Source organism: Mustela nivalis (genome assembly GCF_964662115.1).
Source record: "Mustela nivalis genome assembly, contig: HAP1_SCAFFOLD_1032, whole genome shotgun sequence".
Lineage (NCBI taxonomy): Eukaryota > Metazoa > Chordata > Mammalia > Carnivora > Mustelidae > Mustela > Mustela nivalis.
In genome coordinates, this window is record NW_028135632.1 from 181,398 (window position 1) to 203,323 (window position 21,926).

At 65.4% G+C, this 21,926-nt stretch overlaps 2 protein-coding genes across 20 annotated transcripts in view; both read left to right on the plus strand.

Moving 5' to 3' along the window:
• Positions 1-6,921, plus strand: part of AGRN (agrin) — a 33,127-nt gene extending 26,206 nt beyond the window's left edge. For 4 of the 16 annotated variants that reach the window (XM_082750405.1, XM_082750396.1, XM_082750395.1 and 1 more), the window contains 13 exons: positions 34-226; positions 389-604; positions 1,057-1,286; positions 1,373-1,507; positions 1,719-1,815; positions 1,925-2,089; positions 2,211-2,322; positions 2,779-2,895; positions 3,060-3,252; positions 3,340-3,427; positions 4,518-4,742; positions 5,197-5,300; positions 5,653-6,921. In XM_082750405.1, coding sequence (XP_082606531.1) covers positions 34-226; positions 389-604; positions 1,057-1,286; positions 1,373-1,507; positions 1,719-1,815; positions 1,925-2,089; positions 2,211-2,322; positions 2,779-2,895; positions 3,060-3,252; positions 3,340-3,427; positions 4,518-4,742; positions 5,197-5,300; positions 5,653-5,810 — 2,033 coding nt within the window. In that variant the 3' untranslated portion in view covers positions 5,811-6,921. Of the gene's footprint in view, positions 1-33; positions 227-388; positions 605-1,056; positions 1,287-1,372; positions 1,508-1,718; positions 1,816-1,924; positions 2,090-2,210; positions 2,323-2,535; positions 2,548-2,778; positions 2,896-3,059; positions 3,262-3,339; positions 3,428-3,646; positions 3,671-4,247; positions 4,281-4,517; positions 4,743-5,196; positions 5,301-5,652 lie in introns of all 16 variants that reach the window. The other 12 variants (XM_082750404.1, XM_082750394.1, XM_082750393.1 and 9 more) reach the window with 7 other exon arrangements.
• Positions 6,922-14,562: 7,641 nt separating this feature from the next.
• Positions 14,563-21,729, plus strand: LOC309857664 (tyrosine-protein phosphatase non-receptor type 11-like). 4 transcript variants are annotated; one of them, XM_082750409.1, is made up of 15 exons: positions 14,563-14,825; positions 14,951-15,073; positions 16,206-16,403; positions 17,080-17,266; positions 17,348-17,467; positions 17,667-17,780; positions 17,933-18,029; positions 18,283-18,362; positions 18,746-18,898; positions 19,130-19,261; positions 19,978-20,132; positions 20,235-20,302; positions 20,568-20,716; positions 20,856-20,953; positions 21,062-21,729. In XM_082750409.1, the coding sequence occupies exons 1-15, from the start codon at positions 14,632-14,634 to the stop codon at positions 21,114-21,116; spliced, it is 1,923 nt and encodes a 640-aa protein (XP_082606535.1). In that variant the 5' UTR covers positions 14,563-14,631; the 3' UTR covers positions 21,117-21,729. The 4 variants fall into 4 exon arrangements, 3 of the variants coding, with proteins under 3 accessions (XP_082606535.1, XP_082606534.1, XP_082606533.1); XR_014307842.1 differs by lacking the exons at positions 17,933-18,029; positions 21,062-21,729 and having other exon boundaries at positions 17,020-17,467; positions 19,206-20,149; positions 20,235-20,716; positions 20,856-20,948; XM_082750408.1 differs by lacking the exons at positions 17,933-18,029; positions 20,568-20,716; positions 20,856-20,953; positions 21,062-21,729 and having other exon boundaries at positions 17,020-17,266; positions 19,206-20,328.
• Positions 21,730-21,926: the final 197 nt, after the last annotated feature.

Consider the following 21,926-nt stretch of genomic DNA (forward strand, 5'->3'; position numbering starts at 1 on the left):
CCCTCCAGTGGGTCCCTCCTTGCCTGCCGGCAGCACCGCACCCCTCTGCGCCAGCCTTCGGGGGCCACTCCTTCCTGGCCTTCCCCACCCTCCGTGCCTACCACACGCTGCGCCTGGCACTGGAGTTCCGGGCACTGGAGCCCCAGGGTTTGCTGCTGTACAACGGCAATGCCCAGGGCAAGGACTTCCTGGCGCTGACGTTGCTGGGGGGCCGGGTGCAGCTCCGGTGAGTGGACAGGGCAGCCCAGGTGGCCGGCGGGGAGGGGGGCTGCTGGCAGGGATGGTCAGGAGGGGAGCTGAGGGGGGGAGGGGGGAGGGCGGGAGGCTGAGGTGGAGCCGTGGTCCCCGCCTGAGGTTGCTGTCCTGAGTCCCTGCTCCCATTCCCCAGGTTTGACACTGGCTCGGGGCCCGCGGTCCTGACCAGCTCAGTGCCCGTGGAGCCCGGCCGCTGGCACCGCTTGGAGCTGTCTCGGCACTGGCGTCGGGGTACGCTCTCCGTGGATGGGGAGACCCCTGTTGTGGGCCATAGCCCCAGTGGTACTGATGGCCTCAACCTGGACACAGACCTCTTTGTGGGCGGCGTCCCGGCGGACCAGGCTTCCGTGTGAGCATCAGGGAGCGGGGGACACCCCTGACCCCAGGCCCCTGAGCTTGGTCCTGACCCTTGGCTCCTGTGGTCGGCATCTAAGAGGCCCAAGCCACTTGCAGATAGCACAGTGGGGGAGCACGAGTGTGGATGAGGGCAGTGACCCTGATGTGACCCTGATGTGATCCTGATCCCGATCCTGTCCCCTGGGCAGCATCCCTGAGCCTCAGGCTGTTGTGTGACCACCAAGGAGGGGCTGGGCTGCCCCGACCTTTAGTCCTGAGCCGTGACCCTCAACCCACTTCTTTTTTCAGTCCTGTTTGTGGGACTGGGCATCCTGAGAGCCCCAGAAGCATGGACGGGGATGGGGGCAGCCCTCATCCCGGCTGGCAGGGGAGCCAGTGGTACAGCCGGCTGGGGGAGAGGGTGTCCTGGTCTCTGGCCTCTGACGCCTACCCTCCTGGCGGCAGGGTGCTCGAAAGGACCTCCATCCGTGTCGGCCTCAGGGGCTGCATCCGCCTCCTGGATGTGAACAACCAGCGACTGGAGCTCAGCAGCTGGCAGGGGGCCGTGACCCGGAGCTCCGGTGTGGGCGCGTGTGGGGACCACCCGTGCCTGCCCAACCCCTGCCTCGGTGGGGCCCCGTGCCGAGCCCTGGAGGCTGGCATGTTCCACTGTCTGTGCCCCCCCGGCCGCTTTGGTGAGGCTGGAGCCTGGGCTGGGCGCGGGGTTGGGGGTCGCGTCCGCGTGTCTGTCGGCGTGGGACCTCATGGTGTCTCATCACAGGCCCCACCTGCGGTGCTGACAAGAACCCCTGCGAGCCGAACCCCTGCCACGGGGCCGCCCCCTGCCGCGTTTTGCCGGACGGGGAGGCCACGTGCGAATGCCCCCAGGGGCGAGGGGGCACCACCTGCCAGACAGGTGGGGGCACTGGGCCATCGGTGCAGGGAGGGGGTGGGGATGAGGACGGCGGGATTCAGCATTAGGGTGTGGGTTCTGGGTGGGGTTACGGTCGGGGTTCTGGCTAGCGTTAGGGCTGGAGTTAGGCCTGGGGCTCACAGACCAGTGGAGGTGCAGGGAGCCCCAGGGGTCAAGGCCCAGCCCCGTGTGACTGCACTCCTGTCCTCCACAGCTTCTGAGCGGGATTATTCCCAGCCCTTCCTGCCTGACTTCAACGGCTTCTCCTACTTGGAGCTGAAAGGCTTGCATACCTTCGAGCGGGACCTGGGGTCAGTAGGACAGAAGGGGCGGATGAGGGGAAGGACCCCCCCAGCCCCTGTCCGGCCTGCAGGGTGAAGGGCCATTGAGATGCCCCCGCCTGTCGCTACCTGACCCCAGGGAGAAGATGGCTCTGGAGGTGGTGTTCCTGGCGCGTGGCCCCAGCGGTCTGCTCTTCTACAACGGGCAGAGGACAGACGGCAAGGGGGACTTCGTGTGCCTGGCACTGCGGGACCGCTTCCTGGAGTTCCGCTATGACCTGGGCAAGGGGGCTGCCGTCATCAGGTGCGCCCTCGTGCGTGGGCCTGGGACTGAGGCCGGGGACGCTTGGCAGTGTCCCCGCAGGCCCCTGGGTAGACGGACTGGCAGGGCCCAGAGCCTGCTCATGGTACCCCCTCCTCACCAGGAGCAAGGAGCCAGTGGCCCTGGACACCTGGACCAGGGTCTCACTGGAGCGCAGTGGCCGCAAGGGGGCCATGCGTGTCAGCGATGGGCCCCGCGTGCTGGGGGAGTCCCCGGTGAGTGTCCCCAAGGCCGTGGGCCTCCCACCAGCTCCCCCCCACCTCCCTGCTCCCTCCCCTCCTGGGAGGCACAGCAGTCCCTGCCCCACAGCTGGCTCTCACAGAACTGTTTTCTCCCCCGTCTGTCCTGTGCCTCTGTCTGTCTGCTCTCTGCCCCCACTGCTCTCTGGCTCTTGCTCTGCAACCCCCACCCTGCTCTTCGGACGCCAGAAATCCCGCAAGGTACTGGTCTCTGCTCTCCCCCTGCTCGTTTGTCTCCTAGAGTAGCTCCCGCCCCACCGAGTCTCCACACAGGCCACATCTGTGTGATGAACTTTGTGTCCTGGATACGCCGGCGGGTGACAGGGTTGGCCAGTGCGGGGGGGTGTGGGGGGCGTTGATCTGGGCCCCAGTGTCCTTGTCTCTGCCCCATGAGCAGCCCCCTCACGCCCCTCACGCAGAACCTCCCCCCAGGTACCGCACACTGTCCTCAATTTGAAGGAGCCGCTCTATATTGGGGGGGCCCCTGACTTCAGCAAGCTGGCCCGTGCGGCCGCCGTGTCCTCCGGCTTCGACGGCGTCATCCAGCTGGTACATGGGGCAGGGCCGGGGCTCATGGGGGGGGCTCTGCAGTGGGAGGGGTGGTCGAGTCCCGAGGAAGGGCCCAACCCCGAGGGGTCTCTGTCCGGGGCGGGGGCTGCTGTGGAAGGGAGGACAGCAGGCCAGACTACGCTGCTCTACCCCTTACCCCCCAGGTTTCCTTGAAAGGCCACCAGCTGCTGAACCGGGAGCACGTGGTGCGGTCCGTGGAGGTCTCATCTTTTGCCCACCACCCTTGTACCCAGGCCTCCGGCCACCCCTGCCTGCATGGGGCCTCCTGCCTCCCTCGGGAGGCCTCCTACGAGTGCCTGTGCCCTGGGGGCTTCTCGGGGCCTCACTGCGAGCAGGGTGAGATGGGTGAGCGCAGCCTGGCCCCTGGCCGAGGCTGGGTGGGGGGCCCCGGCCGAGGCAGCCCTCACCCCAACTGTCTCTCAGGGCTGACTGAGAAGTCGGCAGGGGACGTGGACGCGCTGGCCTTCGATGGACAGACCTACGTCGAGTACCTCAATGCCGTGACTGAGAGGTAACGTGCCACCTGGGCGCCGGGCGCCTCTGCCCTCTGCCGTCCGTCCGGTCCTGTGTGAGCCTGCTGTGCGGGGTGAGACGCGGGCCCTGCCACAGCCACCGACCACTCTGCGGCCAGCAGGGAAGGCCTGGCTTCGGCCCCGCAGCCGCCCGCTGCCCTCCTCCGCCCGCCCCCAACCTCCTCCTCTCTCACCACCTCTGTCTCTTTGTTTCCAAGCGAACTGACCAATGAGATCCCCGTGTAAGTAGCACCTGGGCCCCCACCACACCATCCTGCTCCCCCATTCTCAGCGCCTCCCCCGCAGTAGCCAACCCCCACCCCCGCGGAGGGCCAGGCTTTCCCATCCCGGGGCAGGAGACTGAGCCTAGGAAGAGGGGCAGGTCATCCCCTGCATGCGCTGCAGCTCCCGCCCCGCCGTGAGGCACCACCATGGCGTGCGCGTGCACGTGTGTGCGTGCATCAGAGCCCACACAGGTCTGGGCGTGTGCATGCAGGTGTGTCTGTGTGCGTATGTGTCTGTACATGCACGTGCGTGTTCAGACATCCGGGGGCCTCTCCCAGGCAGGGGAGCCCCGAGCCCTGCCTCTTGACCTCTGCCTTTGACCTGGGTCGTGCCCACTAGCCCTATGTGTCCACATGACATTGCCCAGGCTCTGCGTGGCCTGTGTCTCTTCTGTGGGTGCTTGCTCACACTCTCCATTGCCGAAAGGGGGACAGGGGGTGGGGCAGGGCTGCCAGGTACCCCCCCCTCCCCGACCCTACACCACAGCCTGTCTGTCCCCTGCTCACCTGCTTCCCCTCTCTTCCGGCTTCTAAGTCCTGATGCTCCGGATTCCGGGGCCCTTCCCAGGTGAGCAGTGGTGCCCAGCCCCCGCTCTCTGTCTTCCTCCTTCCTCTGCCTGTGTGTCTGCCTGTCCGGTCCCCCTGCTGCCGTCCGTCTCGCGACCTGTCCCACGCGGGTGTGCGCCCGCATGCCCGTCCAGCCTCCCCGGGCTTCCTTGCAGCTGCCATCATGGCCCCTGCCCTCCCGCCCCTTGCGCCCCATCCCCGGCCACCCTCGGAGGCCCTGACGGTCTTTCCCCCGCAGCGAGAAGGCCTTGCAGACCAGCCACTTCGAGCTGAGCTTGCGCACGGAGGCCACACAGGGGCTGGTGCTGTGGAGCGGCAAGGCCACAGAGCGGGCCGACTACATCGCGCTGGCCATCGTGGACGGGCGCCTGCAGCTGGCCTACGACCTGGGCTCCCAGCCCGTGGTGCTGAGCTCTACCGTCCCCGTCAACACCAACCGCTGGTTGCGGGTCAGGGCGCACAGGTCAGAAGGAAGCCCGGGCCATGCCAAGAACAGCGGCGGGTGGCGCCTGGACTTGCCCAGCCCGGGCATGCCCGGTCACTGGTAGCCAGGGCCCAGGTTTGAGGTGGGGGCGGGGCTAAGTGCCCGACTTGAGGCCATTCCCAGGGCTGGGGGAGGGACAAGAGGACAAAGGAGAAGCACTTGTGGCCAGGGACTCCCTGGTCTGGACAGGGAGTGCTTGGTCTGCCCAGATGCTGTCGACTGGGTCTGAGCCTGGCCACCCCTACAGCAAAGTGTAACCCGCGTGAGGACCCCGCTGCCCTGGCCACCAGGCACGCTCCTGGGTATCAGTGCCCCCTCATTCTGGCCCCCAGGCGGGACTTCCAGGAGAGAGGGATGTGGGGCTGAGGGTCGGGGGGTGGCAGGTGTGCCCTCTGGAAGCAGCTGATGATGGCCTCACCCACCACACCCCCAGGGAGCAGAGGGAAGGTTCCCTTCAGGTGGGCAACGAGGCTCCCGTGACTGGCTCTTCCCCGCTGGGTGCCACGCAGCTAGACACAGACGGAGCCCTGTGGCTGGGTGAGTGTTCTGAGGGGGTCCAGGGGAGGGGTACCCCAGGCTCTGAGAATCAGGGATGTACCTCATCCCTGGGGCTGCAGACTGAGTGCTGCCTGAGTGCACCCGTCCCTGTCCACACACCAACTGGCCAGGGTACTTGTCCCCTCCTGTCTTAGGCCTCCTGCAGTTCCCGGGGCGACTGTGGGGCCGGGAGGCTGGAGCATGTCTCCTGGTCAGGGAACCCCCTCCCCCCAGGGTGCTGACAGGCCTTGGGTAACTCGGGGTCTCTTGAGTACCCATGGGTCTCTCTGCTGGCTGGTCCCCAGACTGCCCACGGTCACAACGGGGTGGCCTTCCTTCCGTCCTCCTGCAGGTGGCCTGGAGAAGCTGCCCACGGGCCAGGCCCTGCCCAAGGCCTACAGCACAGGCTTTGTGGGCTGCCTCCGGGACGTGGTGGTGGGTCGGCGCCCGCTGCAGCTGCTGGAAGACGCTGTCACCAAGCCGGGGCTCCGGCCCTGTGCCGCCCCGTGAGACACACCGCAGCCCACCACGCACCCTGTTGTCATTATTTTCTATTTTTGTAAACTCATCAATTTTTTGATATGGTTTTCTTGCCTACGTGTTGGCCAGAGGGACTGCTGGGCCAGCTTCCCTACCGTCCAAGCAGAGAACCACAGATAAACTCTGTGTCACGAGACTTGCAGGGGGAGACAGCGCGGGCAGCATGGAGGCCTTGTGCTCCTCCACCTTGGGCCAATGCCTCTCACCCCTCTTGCTTTGCCTCCCCGATGTGTCCACCCGGGCTGGGCCTGTGTCCCCAGCGCAGACAAGCAAGCTGGGGCTTGAGGGGGCCTTTTCTCCCCACAAGCCCTAGGAGGCCTTCCTGGGTCCCCACTTGAGGTGTCCCTCCTGCATGTGCCGTAGGCCAGGGCAAGCTTCGAGCCCAGCCCGGCCCCTCCCAGGCCTCCCGTGCCAATACTGTGACTTGGAACCAATGTTACATTACTGTTGGGGCTACTGTACTCTCCGTTCAATCATGTCCACTAAGCCCAGAGTGCTGGAGAACAGAGGCCAGGCCAGACCTGGTCAGGGCACCTGGGCCCTTAGCTAGCCCTGCCTGTGTCCCCAGCCGGCTTGGACCTAGCTGTGTCCCCTCCCTGACACCGCCCGTCTCATTAGGCGTTCTGAGAGGGAGCAGGGCTGCTCTGTGGTGTGGGCGATGTCCACTGCCTGCTTGCTTGGGCAGCTGGCATCCCCCTCTCAAGGATGGATGTCTGGGCCTGATCACCAACCTTTATGCGTTGCTTTTGGTTGACACCTGGGGTGACAGGGCCATCACCCTTCCTGTCCTGGCCCAAGGGCAGCTGAGCACTCTCTCTCCGGATCTGGTGCAAGGGATGTCCAAGACCAAGGCCAAGAGGTGGGCGTAGAGGCAGCAGAGAAAACTGCAATATTGTGCCCCATCCCACCTGCCCCTCCCCCCCACACCCTGCCGTCCTGTGGGGTGGCACCCCTCACCCTCCCACAGCTGGGAATGGGCCACTGAGCCCAGAGGCTGGAGCGAGCCTCATATGTCATGTCACTAACTCCAGTCTGTGTCTGTGTGTGTGTCCGTCACCGTAAATAAAGTCTAAACACTTTACAAGAGGTGCAGGCATCTGTCCACACCAAACACCATCCCTGGGCTCTGCGGGGCTCAGGGACCGCCCACCGGGCTCCCTCCCGCAGCTCCTTGTTCAGGTTTGTGACACAGCACAGGCGCCAAGCTCCCTTAGGGTGCTCTGGATAAGAAAAGGGCCTTGCCCTGAGGTGTGTAGGGCTGCTTTTCGCAGCATGCACCCTGTCAGGCATGGGGTGGGGCCGTGGAGGCCAGCATACCAGGTGGCCGTGGAGGTGACTGGCCTCAGGCCACTCAGGCCGCAGGCCCGGAGCGCACATGTGCTTGTTTGCGCGTCATCTACATCGGTGTGAAGAGTGAGCAGATTGTACTGACTGAGGTCAGCGGGGTTGGGGGGCAGGGTAGGTGGGGGGTAGGAGGGCTGGGGGTCCAGCCGGGATGCACGGGGGGCCGGGCAGGTGGCCCTTCTCATTGCCCAGGTGGAAGGGCAGCCCTTGGCTCTGCTGGGAGACCCCAAGCAGGAAGCCCTGAGAGGGGTTGGCCCCGGGGAGCTGTGACCAACCAGTCCCACAGCAGCTGTGAGCCTCTAACGAGGAACGGGAAGAAGGGAGAGTTGAGTGGCTTCCTTTCTGGAACTCCTGGCTTTTATAAAGGGTAACTGGTGTTTTGTTTTGTTGTTAACAGAAAAAAAAGCAGAAAATGAATATAAGAAAACAAATACCCACCCCCTGCGGGGTGGGGTTGGGGGGGTGACCTGTTAGACCCTGGGCCTGCACATTTCCATCCATTCTTCTTTAACTTGTTTGTTGGAGATGTGTGTGGAATGGATGCCCTGTGCCGGTCAGCTGTCGGGCCTTGGGGCTGGGGGCTGGGGCCTAAACCCCAAGGGGCTGAGGAGGGACAAACAGGTGGTGATGCAGGGCATAAGGAGCAGGCCCAGCCCGAGGAAACCCTAGCGCTCCGATCCAGACCTGAGGGTAAGCAAGTTGCTGGAGACCGGGTATGAAGGCCTGAGGTGGGCAGGAGGGGGTCCTCACATCCTTACATCAGTGCAAGGGCCCTGCCGCTGAACGGAAGGCGCCCTGCGGGGAAAGGGAAGGCAGGCCTGGCCCGGACAGCTGGACGCCCCGGGTGCAGGACAGGCCAGCAGGGTGGTAGGACCAGGCGAAGACAGGCAGGACAGATCCTGTGGGGCCGGGCGGGGGGGGGGGGGCAGTGGTGGGTGGGTACAACGCGAATGCACCTGGAGGGGCTGGGCTTGAGGAGCGAAGAGCCAACTGGACAGAGACCAGGAGGCCTGTTGCACCGGACAGAGAGGATGCTGAACATGAGGGCGCAGGTGGGCTGTTCTGGGACCCTCTCAAGGGGAGAAGAGGCTCTCACACTGGGAAGTCAAGGGGAAGGTGGGTGGGGGCCAGAAGTGTCTGGGAGTTGAGGCTTCCAGAGGGAGGGGCTCTCAGGACAATCCCTGCGGAGCCTCAGCGCCCACGGGTGGGTAGGTGAGGTGGCCCCGCTGAGCAGGAAGGGGAGCCCTGACCAGCTCTCCCGCAGCGCTGGGCGGGGGATCTGGGCTCCAGGCTGGGAAGCTGCGGGCTTGGAGAAGCTTCCCTGCTTGGTGCACTGCTCCTGAGAGCAGCTGGACAGGAGAGGGCCCAGAAGCCCCTCCCAGGGCATCTCAAGGTTGGGATCCCAGATGAATTAAGTGCCGCTCCCCAGCAAGAGGCTTGTGAAAGGTGGTTCGGCCCCCCGGGGGACAGGAACCGAGCAGATGAAGGGCTGCTGGAGCAAAGCATCACTTAGGAAGGGAGGAGACTGTCTAGTGGGGTAACAGGTGGTCCACTGGCCTTCACGCTGGAACAGCCACCCCCGCCCGCTCCACCCTTCAGGGGCCTCCTCCTCCAGCTCCGACCACCCCCACCTCCCCGGGAGAGCCCCGCCCCGCCCCGCCCCCTCCCGTGAAGGAGGCGTTGCGGGAAAGGCCTGCGGGCTCTGGGACTCAGGGGCGGTGGGGCTGATGTGTTTATCACGGTTACGCGCCGCTGGGCGCAGGCGGCTGGCCAGGCTGGGGCTCGCCGGGTCCCGCCCGCCCCGCGCCCTCGCCCTGCGAGCCCGGGACGCCCGCCTGGATCCCCTGGTTCTCAAGTTCGACGCCCTCGAACACTGTCGACTCCGTCCCAAATCCTACGCGGAGGCGGCGTATGGACACTGCGCCTTTAAGGGAGCCCCGGGACGGGCCCTGGGTGGGCGGGGCCTTCTCGAAGTGGCCCGAGGGCGCGGCCGCCTGGACCCGCCAGGCAGCAGACATGACCTCGTGCCAGGGCCGCTAGGGGGCTGGACTCCGCGACCCCTGGAGATGGGCTTCGGCCCGACGGGCACCGACGGGTAGCGCCGAGACCTGCTCCCGGGCCTGACCTCCTGGCACAGAACTCTCTCCACGGCCAAGGCACGAGGCCAGGGTCCCAGGCCCACAAGGGCGGGCCTCACCCAAGCAGTTGAAAGGGACCCTTTCTAATGGGGGTGGGGGGGTGGCCTGGGTGAAGGTCAGATGTACCCTGATCCCAAGGAACAGAAATAGCCCTGCAGGTGGCGGGTGGCAGTGGTTGGAGTCTAGCATGGGCAGCAGGTGTCAAGAGAAAGTCAGACCCTCCCACTCTCCCTCCCCTGGACTCCTTGCCCTGCTCCAGGCTCCCTTCTGGCCACTGGATTTGGGTTCTGCCAGGTGCAGGTAACCCTTGCTTCCCTAGGACTCCTCAGGGCAGGAGCTCTGAGGGGTCCTGCAGGGTCTAGTCTCCTCTGCTCTAGTCTTGGCCCCCTGACCGTACCTAATGACAAAGACCAGCCCTCTCTAGATGGTCTCATCTTTCCTCCAGACCCTCTTAAGGGCCAGGTTTAGGGGACAAGCTCCCTGGTAGGGACCTGAGAGCCAGGCAGCTGCAGGTCAAGCCAGCTTCCTGCCTGCATGCAGAGGGAAAGTGGGAAGCGTGACAGGAACTGGGCCCTGGGCCAGGGCCTGGGAACTGGGCCTTCATGCCCTTTCTGCTGGATCCCTGCTCTGTGGGTACGCGTGCGCACGCGTGTGAGCGCAGACTCAGCCATGCAGGTGTGGGACACATCACTGGGGGCTTGGTGAGGCAGAAGGTCACAGGAGGGGTCATGCTATGACCCTGAGCAACTTCCTAGATAGGCGAGGGGCTGGACAAGGTCTGATTTTCAGGGTCCCCAGGGTGTCTCTGGACCTAAGGAGCAAGTTCCTTAGCCCCAGGCAGAGACCCCTGCCTCCCCCCATCTCCCACCAGCAGCACCTAGGTGATGAGGGTCCCAGGATCCCTAGGAAGAATGTCGTGAGGAAGCAACTAGGCACAGTGGCCTCCATCAAGGTCATGGGCCTTCTGAGCTCAGAGATAGTGGAAATCAGTTGGATCTCAGGAACTTGTCTGTGATAATAGCCCAAATTCAGGGAGGAGCGGGTTTTGAGATCTGGTTGGAATGACCCTCAGACTCTCTTCAGCCTCACTCTGAATTGTCCCCCAGGCAAGTTCTGGTGCCAGAGAAGGCCCTGTCAGGTGCATGTGACCGTGCTCCAGCCTGGGAAAGCTCCAGGTGGGGCTCTGACCGCTCTGGCCAGCCCCTCTCTGCCCCACCCTGTGCTGACCGTCTGGACTGTCACTGCTCTGGCCCGTATCCCTCTGAGGTCTGGACAGTGAGGTCTGTCCCCCGTGTCCACCCCTACCTCGTGTCCCCTTCCTGTGGCCCTGTGGTTGGTGGGTCAATGGGCATGTCTATCGGCACTGCTCACCGGGGGCCTCCGGCACTGTGGGGCAGGGCCAGATGCAGGTGCCTGACACTGATGCCTGGGAGGGGACTGGGCCCCATGGTGGGGCGGTGGGCATGCAGAGCCCCCTTGGACTCGCCCGCCGTTCCAAGGGTCGGAGAGGAAGGTATATCTCTGGTTAATTTGGTTCTCTATAGATGGGGTAGAACTCAGTTTGGTTTCCTCTTGTACCAGAAGGGTCAGGGCCTGCGGCCGGGGGCAGGAAAATGGAGAAGGACACTGTCTGCACTCCGGGGTCCCCAGGCCTGGAACCCTTCCCCACTGGACTGCAGATTCCCCATAACAACAGTGTCTGCCCTGCTGGAGGGTCCAGCCCCAGTATCACCAGTGTAGGCGGTGACAGGCCATTCCTGTGTCTCCCAGGGTCCCAGGTTTGGGGCAAGGCCACACAGAGAGCTAGTCCAGCCAGTGGCCAGTACAGGTTCACGCTGGTTCGGTTAGGTAGGCTGGGCTGTTCCTGGGCTCCTGAGCACAGCCCAGGTTCAGTTGGGCCTTGAAGGGCCCAGGACTTGAGACCCGCCGGAAGCCCGGTATGCCTCATTCACCCTACCTGCCTTCCTTCCCTGGTACTGCAAGACCGTGTCGCCAAGGCTGAGCTGAGTCACGGACCCAGCACAGAGCCGGGAGCTCTCTGGCACCGAGGGGACCCTGGGCCCTGGCACAGAGGCGTATGGGGATTGGAGATGAGGACCTGGAGCCCCCCTACCTCCTCCCACCCCCTTGGCCACGGCAGCAAGGCTCCCTGGTCTGCTGGGCGCCCAGCTGCACGTCAGGCCTGGCTGGGGGATGGGAGGCCCTGCGTCCGCCCAGGATTCAGGAGGGCAGTGGTGCGAGTGGCGGCAGCCTCACGGGGGCCCCACCCCTGGAGATTTCCAGCTGATAGACCCAGTGGCAGTTTGTGGGGAGGAGAGGGGACGGGAAGTACGGTTGAGAGTCCCTGAAAGGACAGCCAGGTGCCCGTCACCCTTCTCTGTGGCTTTGGTTCTGGGCCTCCACCCTCTACCGCTGCCCAATGCTCTGGGCATCACCCATCGCGAGCAGGAATCTGCGGCTACTGGGGCTGGGCAGGGAAGGCCCCTGGGTGGAGGCCGTGCTGCAGCGGAGCAGGGGCCCGTGGTGGAGGGGGTTGGAAGGGTTCTGGGTTCCACGTCCCCCGCCCCACACTGTCCTGTCGTTGGTCCAAGGACAGCACGAAGCCGTTGCCCTTTTCCTGGTGGCCCCACCTACTCTCCCGTGGCTGGCTCTGGAGGTCACCCTGCGGCATCCCCTGCTCTAGGAGGCCTTCCCGGGCAGCCTTACCCGCTGGGCTATGTGACCAAAAGTTGCCCCCGGGTCTGGCTCCCCAACAAGCCAGCGCGGGAGAGAGCTCAGGCACTAGGCTCAGAACATGCCTAGGAAGGTCCTGGAGGGTGGTCCCCCAATTCCCCGGGAGGAAAGTGTGTGCAGGCATGTTGCTTAGGCTGGGGGGCCCTGGGGCAGCTGTCTGAGCTTCCAGGCTGCTCTGAACTAACCCATGGACCCTGGGGAGCCATCAAGGTCCGAGCTGAGCGTGGCTTCAGTGAAGACACAGGGCGACAAACAGAAGCATGTCCATGTGTCTGGGCTGTTCGTTCACACGGTGGGGGGGGCTGCAGTGGGCTTCAGGGAAACGCAGGCAGGGTGAGCCATGCCCAGCAAAAGGGCTGGGTTCTGGGTGCATTTGGAACGAGGTTGCTGGAAAAGAGAGTGCCGAGGGGCTGCAAGCTGGTGACGGCAGCCACGCGTGAGCGGGGGACCGTGGAGAAGAGCAGCCTTTCCGAGCGTGGCCAGGAGTTTCACACTTGGCGAATGTGAAGATAGAAATGCTGTTACCTTCCCTAATGGAGGGGCCAAGAAGAGAAGTATCTGTGAGTGTGAAGCTCAGATCCCAGGTGAGGCTAGAGGCATAGGAGGCCCGTGGACGTGTAGTAGACACACGCCCAGCACAGGTGAGCCACTCTGGCCCTGAGAGGTCAAAAACAGGAGGCCCCGGCAGAGGACCCTGGCCAGGTGAAGCAGGGTGCCTAGTGAGCGTGGAATTCTGAGGAACAGCGGAGTAGGGGCATGGCCCTGGGTCGGTCAGATGCTGCTGAGGACCAAGGCCTGGCCACAGGCCCGGAAGACAGGTGAGCACCCTGAGACTAGAGGTCTCTGCGGGGCCGGAGGGCGGAGGGCAACAGATCTGTGTGGATTCGGGCAAGGATGTGCAGTGCAGGCCGGCGCAGGCCAGAACTTTCCGTGGTGATGGGAGTGTTTCCTCCCTGTCCCGTCAGCAGGCCGCCAGCCACAGGTGGCTCTGGCAGTAGAGTGTGGCCGTGTGACCCAGGAACTGGGCTCTGATTTTGTAGAATTTTCCTTCATTTACATTCCCATGTCACGCATGCTCTGGGCTGCTGTGTTGGACACACGGGTGTAGCCTGTGGGCACGGAGGCCTCCTCGGGGAACAAAGGACAGGCACCGAAGGCCTGGGGCACAGAGAGGGCTGAAGGAGAAGGACCTGGAGGGCGTCCGGGCTGGCACTAGACACGGATCTGATTTCCACTCTAGAAAGTTCTCTACGGGGCAGGATCATCCTTGCTGTCTCTTGGGTCCAATTTAAACCTGGGCCAGAAATTCCTGCCCTAATAGGGGAACAAAAGCTACTGGTGTCAAGAAGGCAGCAGTTAGGGTCTCGGGCTCGGGCTCAGCCCTCAGTGTGGGCCATGCAGGCCAGTCCCTCTGGGGTCCTGGGGCTGTCCCCCACCTCACGGGGGAGGCTGTGACGGAGGACCAGCCCGGGCAGGCAGGGCTGGGGGCAGACACAGGGCTGCCGTCCCTCTTAGCAGCCCGCCTCTTGGGTCCTTCAGTCGCAGGACTCAGCCCGTGTGCAGCTCCCAGCCGCCCTCTCAGGGGTGCCCCATCCGTCCACCTGTGCGCCCCCCGCCACTTCCTGAGTCGTCCACCACCACCACCACCACCACCACTACTATTGCTGCTGCTTCTTCCTCTTCTTCTAAAGATTTTATTTATTTATGTGACAGAGAGAGACACAGCAAGAGGGAACACAAGCAGGGGGAGAGGGGGAGGGAGAAGCCAGCTTCCGCTGAGCAGGGAGCCCCATGCGGGGCTCGATCCCAGGACCCGAGCCAAAGTCAGACATTTAATGACTGAGCCACCCAGGTGCCCCACTTCTTTTTAAGATTTTATCTATCTGTTTTCGGGAGCATGAGCACAGGTTGGGGGAGGGGCCGAGGGAGGGACAGAATCTCAAGCTGACTCTGTGCTGAGCCCACAGCCCGACAGGGGGCTCGATCTCACCGACCTGAGATCATGACCTGAGCCGAAACCCAGAGTCGGAGGCTTAACCAAGTGAGCCGCCCAGGTGCCCCCTTTATTCATTCACGGCTTAATCCAGGTATTTTGGTTAATGCCCAGGCACTGCTTTTGTCCCTGGGACACTGGACCACTCAGAGCAGCTTCTGCCCTTCAGGGCTGAAACCCTCCCGTGGGAGATGGACAGGAAGCCGGTGATGCGTGCTATCCTCCCAGGAGGCAACAGACACCGTGAAGACAGATAAAGCCGGAGGAGGGAGGGTCTCCCGGCCGTGGGAATGTGCGCCAGGGGCGGACAGCGGCTCCCACGGGGCGGACCCGCGGCGGGGAGCCTGGTCGGGGTGGATGGCAGACCGAGCCCGCGGACAGCACTCTTGTTCCGGGAGGGCTCAGTGACGAACGCTGGGGTTGGGGGTGTCCCTGGGCTTGCAGCACGTGCCCCGTGAGGGCAGGCGGTGGCCAACACCACACCAGGAGGGGTGGAACTGGCAGGGTCTGCTGCCAGGGCCCTGAGAGTAGGAAGGAGGCCCTGTGACACAGCGGCACCCCCAGTACCTTTGGCCAAGCTGTGATGCAGGGCTCCGACTTCGAGGCGAGCTTCCTGGTGGCGGCTGTGTGGGGGTGCTGGACGGCGTCTGTCCCACTCACCCCCACCATCCCCAGCCCCAGCGATGTTTCTGCTCATCTGTGTCCCTGGGACCCCGTGGCCCCACTCCTTCCCCACAGCCCTCAACGCCAGCCGGTGGCCATTGCCCGTGGCAGGCTGTAAGTACCGGCCCACGGCAGGCCCCGTGGGGGAGGTTGCCTGTGGGCCAGGACTTTGGGAGCCCAGAGGGCCCTCGGTTGTCACCTCAGCTCTGCAGCGCGGCCACCTGTGGCGCTCATTCCAGGTGGTTTCACCCTAACATCAGTGGAGTTGAGGCAGAGAAGCTGCTCCTGTCCAGGGGCCAGCACGGGAGCTTCCTGCTGAGACCCAGCAAGAGCTGCCCGGGGAGCTTCGCGCTGTCCGTCAGGTGGGTCACGTGGCGCCGTAGCCATGTGTTCAGGCCTGAGGCTCTGCCCTCAGCGGGGGGAACAGAGGATCAGTCTTCCCTGTCTTCCCAGAAGGATGTCGGGCATTTTCCTGGAAGTGAGGGTGCGCGCTCAGGACGAGACACCCAAGAATCTGTGTTTTGTGTGGGGTGGGGAGCCAAGGGACGGCAAGGGTGGGTGGAAATCTGGCCTTCCAGACCAGGTGGCTTCCGGACGGGAGGGAATCACTTAGAAGGGCTTGGGAAGGGCTCAGAGAGTAAGGAGCGAGCAGGACCTCCCTCCCACCCTCCGAGGGGTCTGCTCTTGTGGACGGGGGGCCTCTATGGCTGCCCTTAGGGCCCCATGTCCTGGGGACGCTGCCCACCAGGGGTCAGGCTGGAAGCCCTGAAAGGCCCTTGTGTGGGGAGAAGGAACGGAGAGGGGCTGCGGCAGCCGGACTGGTGGGGGCCCCAGACGGGTCGGAGTCAGTCGGTGAGGAGAGGCCGTCTGGGGAGGGGCTTCGCGTCGGTCTCTAGATCTCTCTGCCACACCTGAGGCAGCAGGTGCGACTGACGTTAGCTGTCACGCTGCAGGGACTGCCGTCCTTCCCTGGGGCTTTCCTGGTAGCTTCCCTGAGGCCTGGTCATCAGGAGCCCCCAGGCAGGCCGCCTGGGGTGAGGCAGAGCCCATGGCGGAGGGCTGCTCCGGCATCTGCCTCCAGGCCAAGGGAGAGTAGGCCTTGGGTTGCGAGCCCAGTCCTGACTTTGCTGGGGAGCAGGTGGGACGCCCGCCACCCCGGGTGGGACTCGCACACTGGCTGGATGGGGAAGGGCCTGGCCCCGGCTGTTCCTGGCAGGGGAGCAGCACAGGCAGAGACATCAGCACAGGAAGCTTAGGGACTGTTCTGGAAGCTGCGGGTGGTGATGGGAAGAAAGGATTGGTGGGAGCAGTCCCCCCCCACGGCGGTGACTAGGGCACCTGCCCCCCCCACGGCGGTGACTAGGGCACCTGCCCCCCACGGCGGTGACTAGGGCACCTGCCCCCCCACGGCGGTGACTAGTGCACCTTCCCCCCCACGGCGGTGACTAGGGCACCTGCCCCCCCACGGCGGTGACTAGGGCACCTGCCTTCCAGGCGCCACAATGAGGTGGCCCACATCAATGTCCAGAACACGGGCGACTACTACGATCTCTACGGAGGGGAGAAGTTCGCCACGCTGGCCGAGCTGGTGCACCACTACACAGGCCAGCGTGGGGGGCTGCTCCGTGAGCGCAGCGGGGCCCCCGTAGAGCTCCAGCAGCCACTGGGCTACCAGGACCCTGTCTCTGAGCGGTGAGCGGCAGCTCCACGTGTGCGAGTGTCCGTGTCTGCAGACCATGGCCTCTGGGTCTCCTTTGCCCTCCGTGGCCAGGGTCAGGCTTGGGCACAGCTGCGGCCAAGCTGAGGGAGCGTCCTGCAGGCCCCCCTCCCCAGGGCCCCTAGGTTCCTCTAGGTCCTCTGGGTCCACGGCACTGGCCACAGGGGTGGAAGCGTGCCGCTGGCGAAAGTGAGCCCTGCAGCCGGCGGGGCGCCCGCGCTCCGGCCTGGTGACTCCGGTGTGCCCTGCCCTCCGGCCTCAGCTTTCGTCCCTGCTGAGACCTGAAGGAGCCGCCCCTTCCCTGGGCGGGATTGTGGGGTGGTCTGAGGTGGCCCCGGCTCTCCTTGCTGGGGACCAGACTGCCATCTAGTGGCCACACTCAGCCCTGCGGGGCTCACCTGTCTTGCCTCTGGCCTGCCTGCTCCTCGGTCAGGGGGAGAGTCAGAGAGCTGGGCAGGGCTCGCTGAGGCGGGCCTGAGTGAAGGTACGGCCTGGGTCCTTGAGATCTGGTGGGTCCGTCTGTCTCCCACTGTGTCTGTGTCTTGTCTTGGAGGCTTCTGGCTGCATGTGGATCTGTGTCCCCTCACCCAGCCAGGCCCCGGCCCCCCGTCTCACCAGGGCTCCCCCTCAACCCCCACCGCCCTGGGCCAGGTGGTACCATGGACACCTGTCTGGCAAGGACGCTGAGCAGCTGCTGATGGAAAAAGGACGTCTGGGCACCTTCCTGGTGCGGGAAAGTCGGAGCCATCCTGGGGACTTCGTGCTCTCCGTGCTCACACCGAGGCCTGAGAAGGCCGACCTCCAGCCGTGGGTCACACACATCATGATCCACTTCCAGGTGGGGCGTGGCAGCAGGGACAGGGGTGTGGCTGGGGGAGGGGGTGGGCAGTGGCCGGGCCCCTCACTGCGGTCCCCACAGCCAGACGGGAAGTATGACGTGGGAGGTGGGGTCCAGTTCGACTCCCTCACTGACCTGGTGGAGCACTGCAGGAAGAACCCGATGGTGGAGAAGTCGGGGACGGTGGTGCAGCTCAAGCAGGTTTGCCCAGAGGCACGTGACCCTTGGGATCCAGAGTGAACTTTGTCCCTGGGGTGGGGATGGCCCAAGGGACCACGGGACCAGGGAAGAGGGTGCTAGGCAGTGCTGGGGCAGGGTGGCCTCAGGGAAACAGTGTGGGGTCTGCCCCCTGGGGTCTGCTGGACCCTGCTAAGTGTGGACGCAGCGCTCTCCTGGCCAGCCCCTCAAAGCCACGAGGATCAACGCCGCAAGCATCGAGAGCCGAGTGCAAGAGCTCGGCGGACCCACTGATGCCAGCGGGAAGGCCAAGCAGGGCTTCTGGGAAGAATTTGAGGTGCCCGCCCCCTACGCCACAGACTCCCATCCTTTGGGGCTTGGGCGAGGGCCAGCAGGGGGGTGAGGCTTAGGGGAGGAAGGATGGTCTCCAAAGGCTCTGAGAAGGGTGGGACCACAGGCTGATGCCTCCGTGCCACCTCCCCCAACCAGATGCTGCAGCAGCAGGGATGTCGGCTCCTGTACCCCCGGAAGGAGGGGCAGAGGCTAGAGAACTTGCCCAGGAATCGCTACAAGAACATCCTTCCCTGTGAGGGCCAGGCAGGGGCCATGCCGGGGAGACAGGGCTCTGTCCCGTGCGGGGCCCATCTGGCAAGCAGGGGCCCCAGGGAGGTGGAGGCAGGGGGTTGTGCCCCTCCACTGGTGTGACTTTTCCTTTTCGCATTCAAGGCCCCTTCCTCCCTCATCTCGCTCACCCCGGGGTCCACAGGCAAAGAGGTGGGTGAGGTTGCTTCTTCCCTCCATCTCCCCTGGAGACCTGAGCAGCAGCTTTCCCTTCCCAGTTGATACCACCCGCGTCACTCTGCGTGATATGGACGACACTGTGCCCGGAGCCGACTACATCAACGCCAACTACGTCAGGGTGGGTGTACGAGAGGCCAGCTGCGCGCATGGCCTGGCGAGGCTCCGCTAGGACATCTTGAGCCGTGTCTGGCCACACAGCGGTCACCCTCTCCCCCTCTTACAAACCTGGAGCTCCCGATGGCAGGCCCAAGAAGATCCAGGTGCCCGTGATCCGTGGACCCTGGCAGGACACTAGGCAGTGTTGGGAGAGGGGCTGTATCGGTTTCCAGTGTGTCCTCAGAGTGGGCTGGACGAAATCCTGGTCCCCGGCTCCCCCCTAGCCTAGGGCAGGAGGAGCCACGTGTGAGCCAGCGGGTGCTGCTTTGCACGTCATTTGCATACATGTGCACTGTCCTCTGGCACTTTAAATCCTGGAAACTGTGGACACACCCACCCTTACAGAGCGATCCGGAGAAGACAGGTCACGGACCGGGCAAGGTGTACATCGCCACCCAGGGCGGTCTGCAAAGCACAGTGGCTGCCTTCTGGGCAATGGTGCACCAGGAGAACACGCGGGTCATTGTCATGGCCACGAGGGAGGTGGAGCGAGGCAGGGTAGGAGCTCGGGCTTGACGGCCTCCTCCCCACCATGTGCTCATGTGGACCTGTGCTGGTGGCTGGCCCAGCCTCGCTTCTCCTTCAGCCTTTGGGATGCTGGGGGCAGTGTGTGGGCATGTGTGCTGTGAGGGGGACTCTGGAAAGCCCGCGTGTGCATGTGCAGCACCAGGGCACCAGGCACAGGTGCCGGCGGTCCTGTAGCACAGCTGATGTAACGCATCCCCCCAGAACAAATGCTTCCGGTACTGGCCCGAGCTGCAGGGCAGCCAAGAATACGGCCGTGTGCGTATTTCCAACTCGGCAGAGTACCAAGCCCAGGACTACTGCGTGCGGGAACTGCAGGTGTGGCGGCCAGATCAGGTGAGCCCAGAAGGCCACAAGACATGAGGGGCCAGAGTCACAGTAGGAAGTCCCCAGGTCTGAGCTGCAGACGCCGCTTCCCCGCCCCGACGTGGCTCCACCCAGTCCCCCTGGCCGACTGCATGTCCCTGAACCCAGTGGGCACAGGCCCTACCAGGGCTCTGCTGGGCAGTGCTCACAGGCAGGTCCCATTCTCAACCCCAGGTCACAGGTCCCAGTTGCCTGGCCCCAGGGTGGCTCACGCCCCCATGGTCCCTCCCTCCCCGGTCTCTCTCTGAGCCACCTCAGTAGAGTCAAGGGGCCGGTGGTACCTGTCTCTGTGGCAGCAACAGATTCCTTCCGACCCCCACACCCACCCTCCGTCACGTCTCCCTACCTGCAGGCCCTGCAGGCCCCTCACACTTGGCTCTTCTCAAATAGAGGTCATGGTCTGCTTCACCCGCTGCTCCCCCTTCCTCTTCCCAGGGGCCTGAGCCTGGGGCTGTCCCAACCTCAGAATCCCACATTTCTCTCCCGTCCCCTCTGCTCGGCCTTGACCCCGCTGGTCATTCCTGGCAGACCCTGCCTGCCTCCTTCCCGGTCCTGCCCTGTGCCCCTCTCACCCTGGGGCTCACAGCGGCTCCACTCTGGCCCTGCGGCCTGGCCCCACGGCCTGGCCCCACCTGGGAACTTGCCCAGACCCGTCCGGGGGACGCTCACCCGCCCTCCCCGCCCAGGAAGAGCCGCAGCGCACAGTGAAGCACTACCAGTACTTCAGCTGGCCAGACCACGGGGTCCCCGCCGAGCCCTCGGGCGTCCTCAGCTTCCTGGATGAGGTGAACAGGGCCCAGAGCAGCATGCCGGGGACTGGACCCGTGGTGGTGCACTGCAGGTGCGACCGGAGACAGGGTAGGCGGGCAGGGCAGGTGCAACCCGGAGCAGGCCACGGCCTCCTCCCGTAAACTAGCCACAGGCCCCCGGTCGGTCCCCACAGCGCCGGCATCGGACGCACCGGCACCATCATCGTGATTGACATCTTGGTGGACCTCATCCGTAGGCGGGGTGAGCCGCCCCGGCCCCCCGCTCCTCGCGCCTAGCCCCTCCCCGTGCCCCGGCCCCGCCCCTCGCGCCTAGCCTCCGCTCCGCCCTAAGCTTCCGGTCCCGCCCCTGGCCCCTCCCCGTGCCTCGGCCACGCCCCTCGCGCCTAGCCCCGGCCCCGCCCCGAGCTTCCGGTCCCGCCCCTCGCGCCTAGCCCCGGTCGTGCCCCGGCCCCCCGCCCGCGCTAGCCCCGCCCCGTGCTCCCGGCCCTGAGCGCGCCCGTACCCAGGTCTGCACTGCGACATCGACGTGCCCAGGACGATCCAGCTGGTGCGGCGGCAGCGCTCGGGGATGGTGCAGACCGAGGCGCAGTACAAGTTCGTGTACCCGGCGCGGCAGCGGCACATCCAGGCCGAGCAGCTGCGCCTGCGCGAGCAGGTGGGGGCGGGGCCCTGCGGGGCGGGGCGGGGCCCGGCGGGGCGGGGTGGGGCCCGGCGGGGCGGGGCCGACGGCGAAGTGGAGTGGGCGTGGGGGGCTGCGGCGACACCCCCGGGTGACCGACGGCCCCTCGTCGCAGCGCCGGCCGCCGGAGGAACCCTCCTACCGGAACGTGGGCCTCGGGTCGGCGGACGCCGGCCGCAACGCTGCCCCCGTGTCGTCTCGGGCGCCGGCGGCGTGAGTGGGGTCGTCGGGGAGCGGGGCCGGGCCGGGGTCCCGGGGGGGAGGGGGCGCGCGGGACGGGATCCCGCGAGGGCGCCGACCGAGCCCTGTCTCCGCCCGCAGGTCCCCGGAGGCCCCTGGCGGCGACTACGAGAACCTGCGGGGCCCCGCGCGGTGAGGGTGCCCCGGTGGGGGCCGGAGCCGCGCGGCAGGCGGGGGGCCCGCCGGGCCGGGGCGCTCCTCGGAAGGACTGTGTTTAGGGCAGCGCAGACCGCAGCTTCTCCCCGCGTCTCCCCCAGCCCTCAGACCCTCCCGAACGCGGCCTGGACGCCTAGAAATGGGCAGGGGCAGTGGGGAGACCCGAGCGCCCTGCCCTTTCCGGGGCTCCCAGGTGACAGGGGAGCGGGAGGGCCTCAGGGCTGTGGTGTGTCTCCCGGTGTGGGAGGCCACCAGTCACTGCCCGCACCGCGCAGTGACCCCCTGTGACCCCGTGTGTTCCACATGTTTGTCGTGCGTGGCCAGTCTGTGCTTGACCTGACTGGGGCCATCGTCCGGGCTTGCCTGCCCTACCCGCGGCCCCAGCACCCACCTCCGCGTCAGAGCTGCCCACTGCGCGGGTGCACGTGAGATGCTCCTGGAGCACATGTGCGACCTTGTGTGCCGGGTGAGGCTCACGTGCGGGCATGACCCGTGTGTGACCGCTGGGGCACCACTGGCGTGTTGTCTGTGCTCCTCCCGTCCCAGATGGCCCTGTGGCTTTGTGGGACCCTCAATAAAATGACTTGGTCTCAGGTCTGTGTCTTTGTTAGGATCTGGGGGCCCAGCTTCCCCCCCGGGGGGGGGGTGTCTCCCTGGGCAGCCTCCCCAGCCCAGCCCAGCCCGGCCCAGCCCAGCTGGTTGGAGCAGGAAGTACTGGGCTTCCGGGTCAGGCGCAAGGAGGCTGCGGCCTGGGGAGCCAGAACCCGCCTGGCCCCCCTTCCCCGTGCTA

What these genes read in the sequence shown, in the direction of transcription:
- LOC309857664 (XM_082750409.1), top strand. Translation starts at nt 14,632, where the DNA reads ATGCAGGGCTCCGACTTCGAGGCGAGCTTCCTGGTGGCGGCTGTGTGG. An exon ending in CAGGACCCTGTCTCTGAGCG is followed by an intron (nt 16,404 to 17,079) that starts GTGAGCGGCAGC and finishes GCCCTGGGCCAG; the next exon opens with GTGGTACCATGGACACCTGT. An exon ending in GGACCTCATCCGTAGGCGGG is followed by an intron (nt 20,303 to 20,567) that starts GTGAGCCGCCCC and finishes GCCCGTACCCAG; the next exon opens with GTCTGCACTGCGACATCGAC.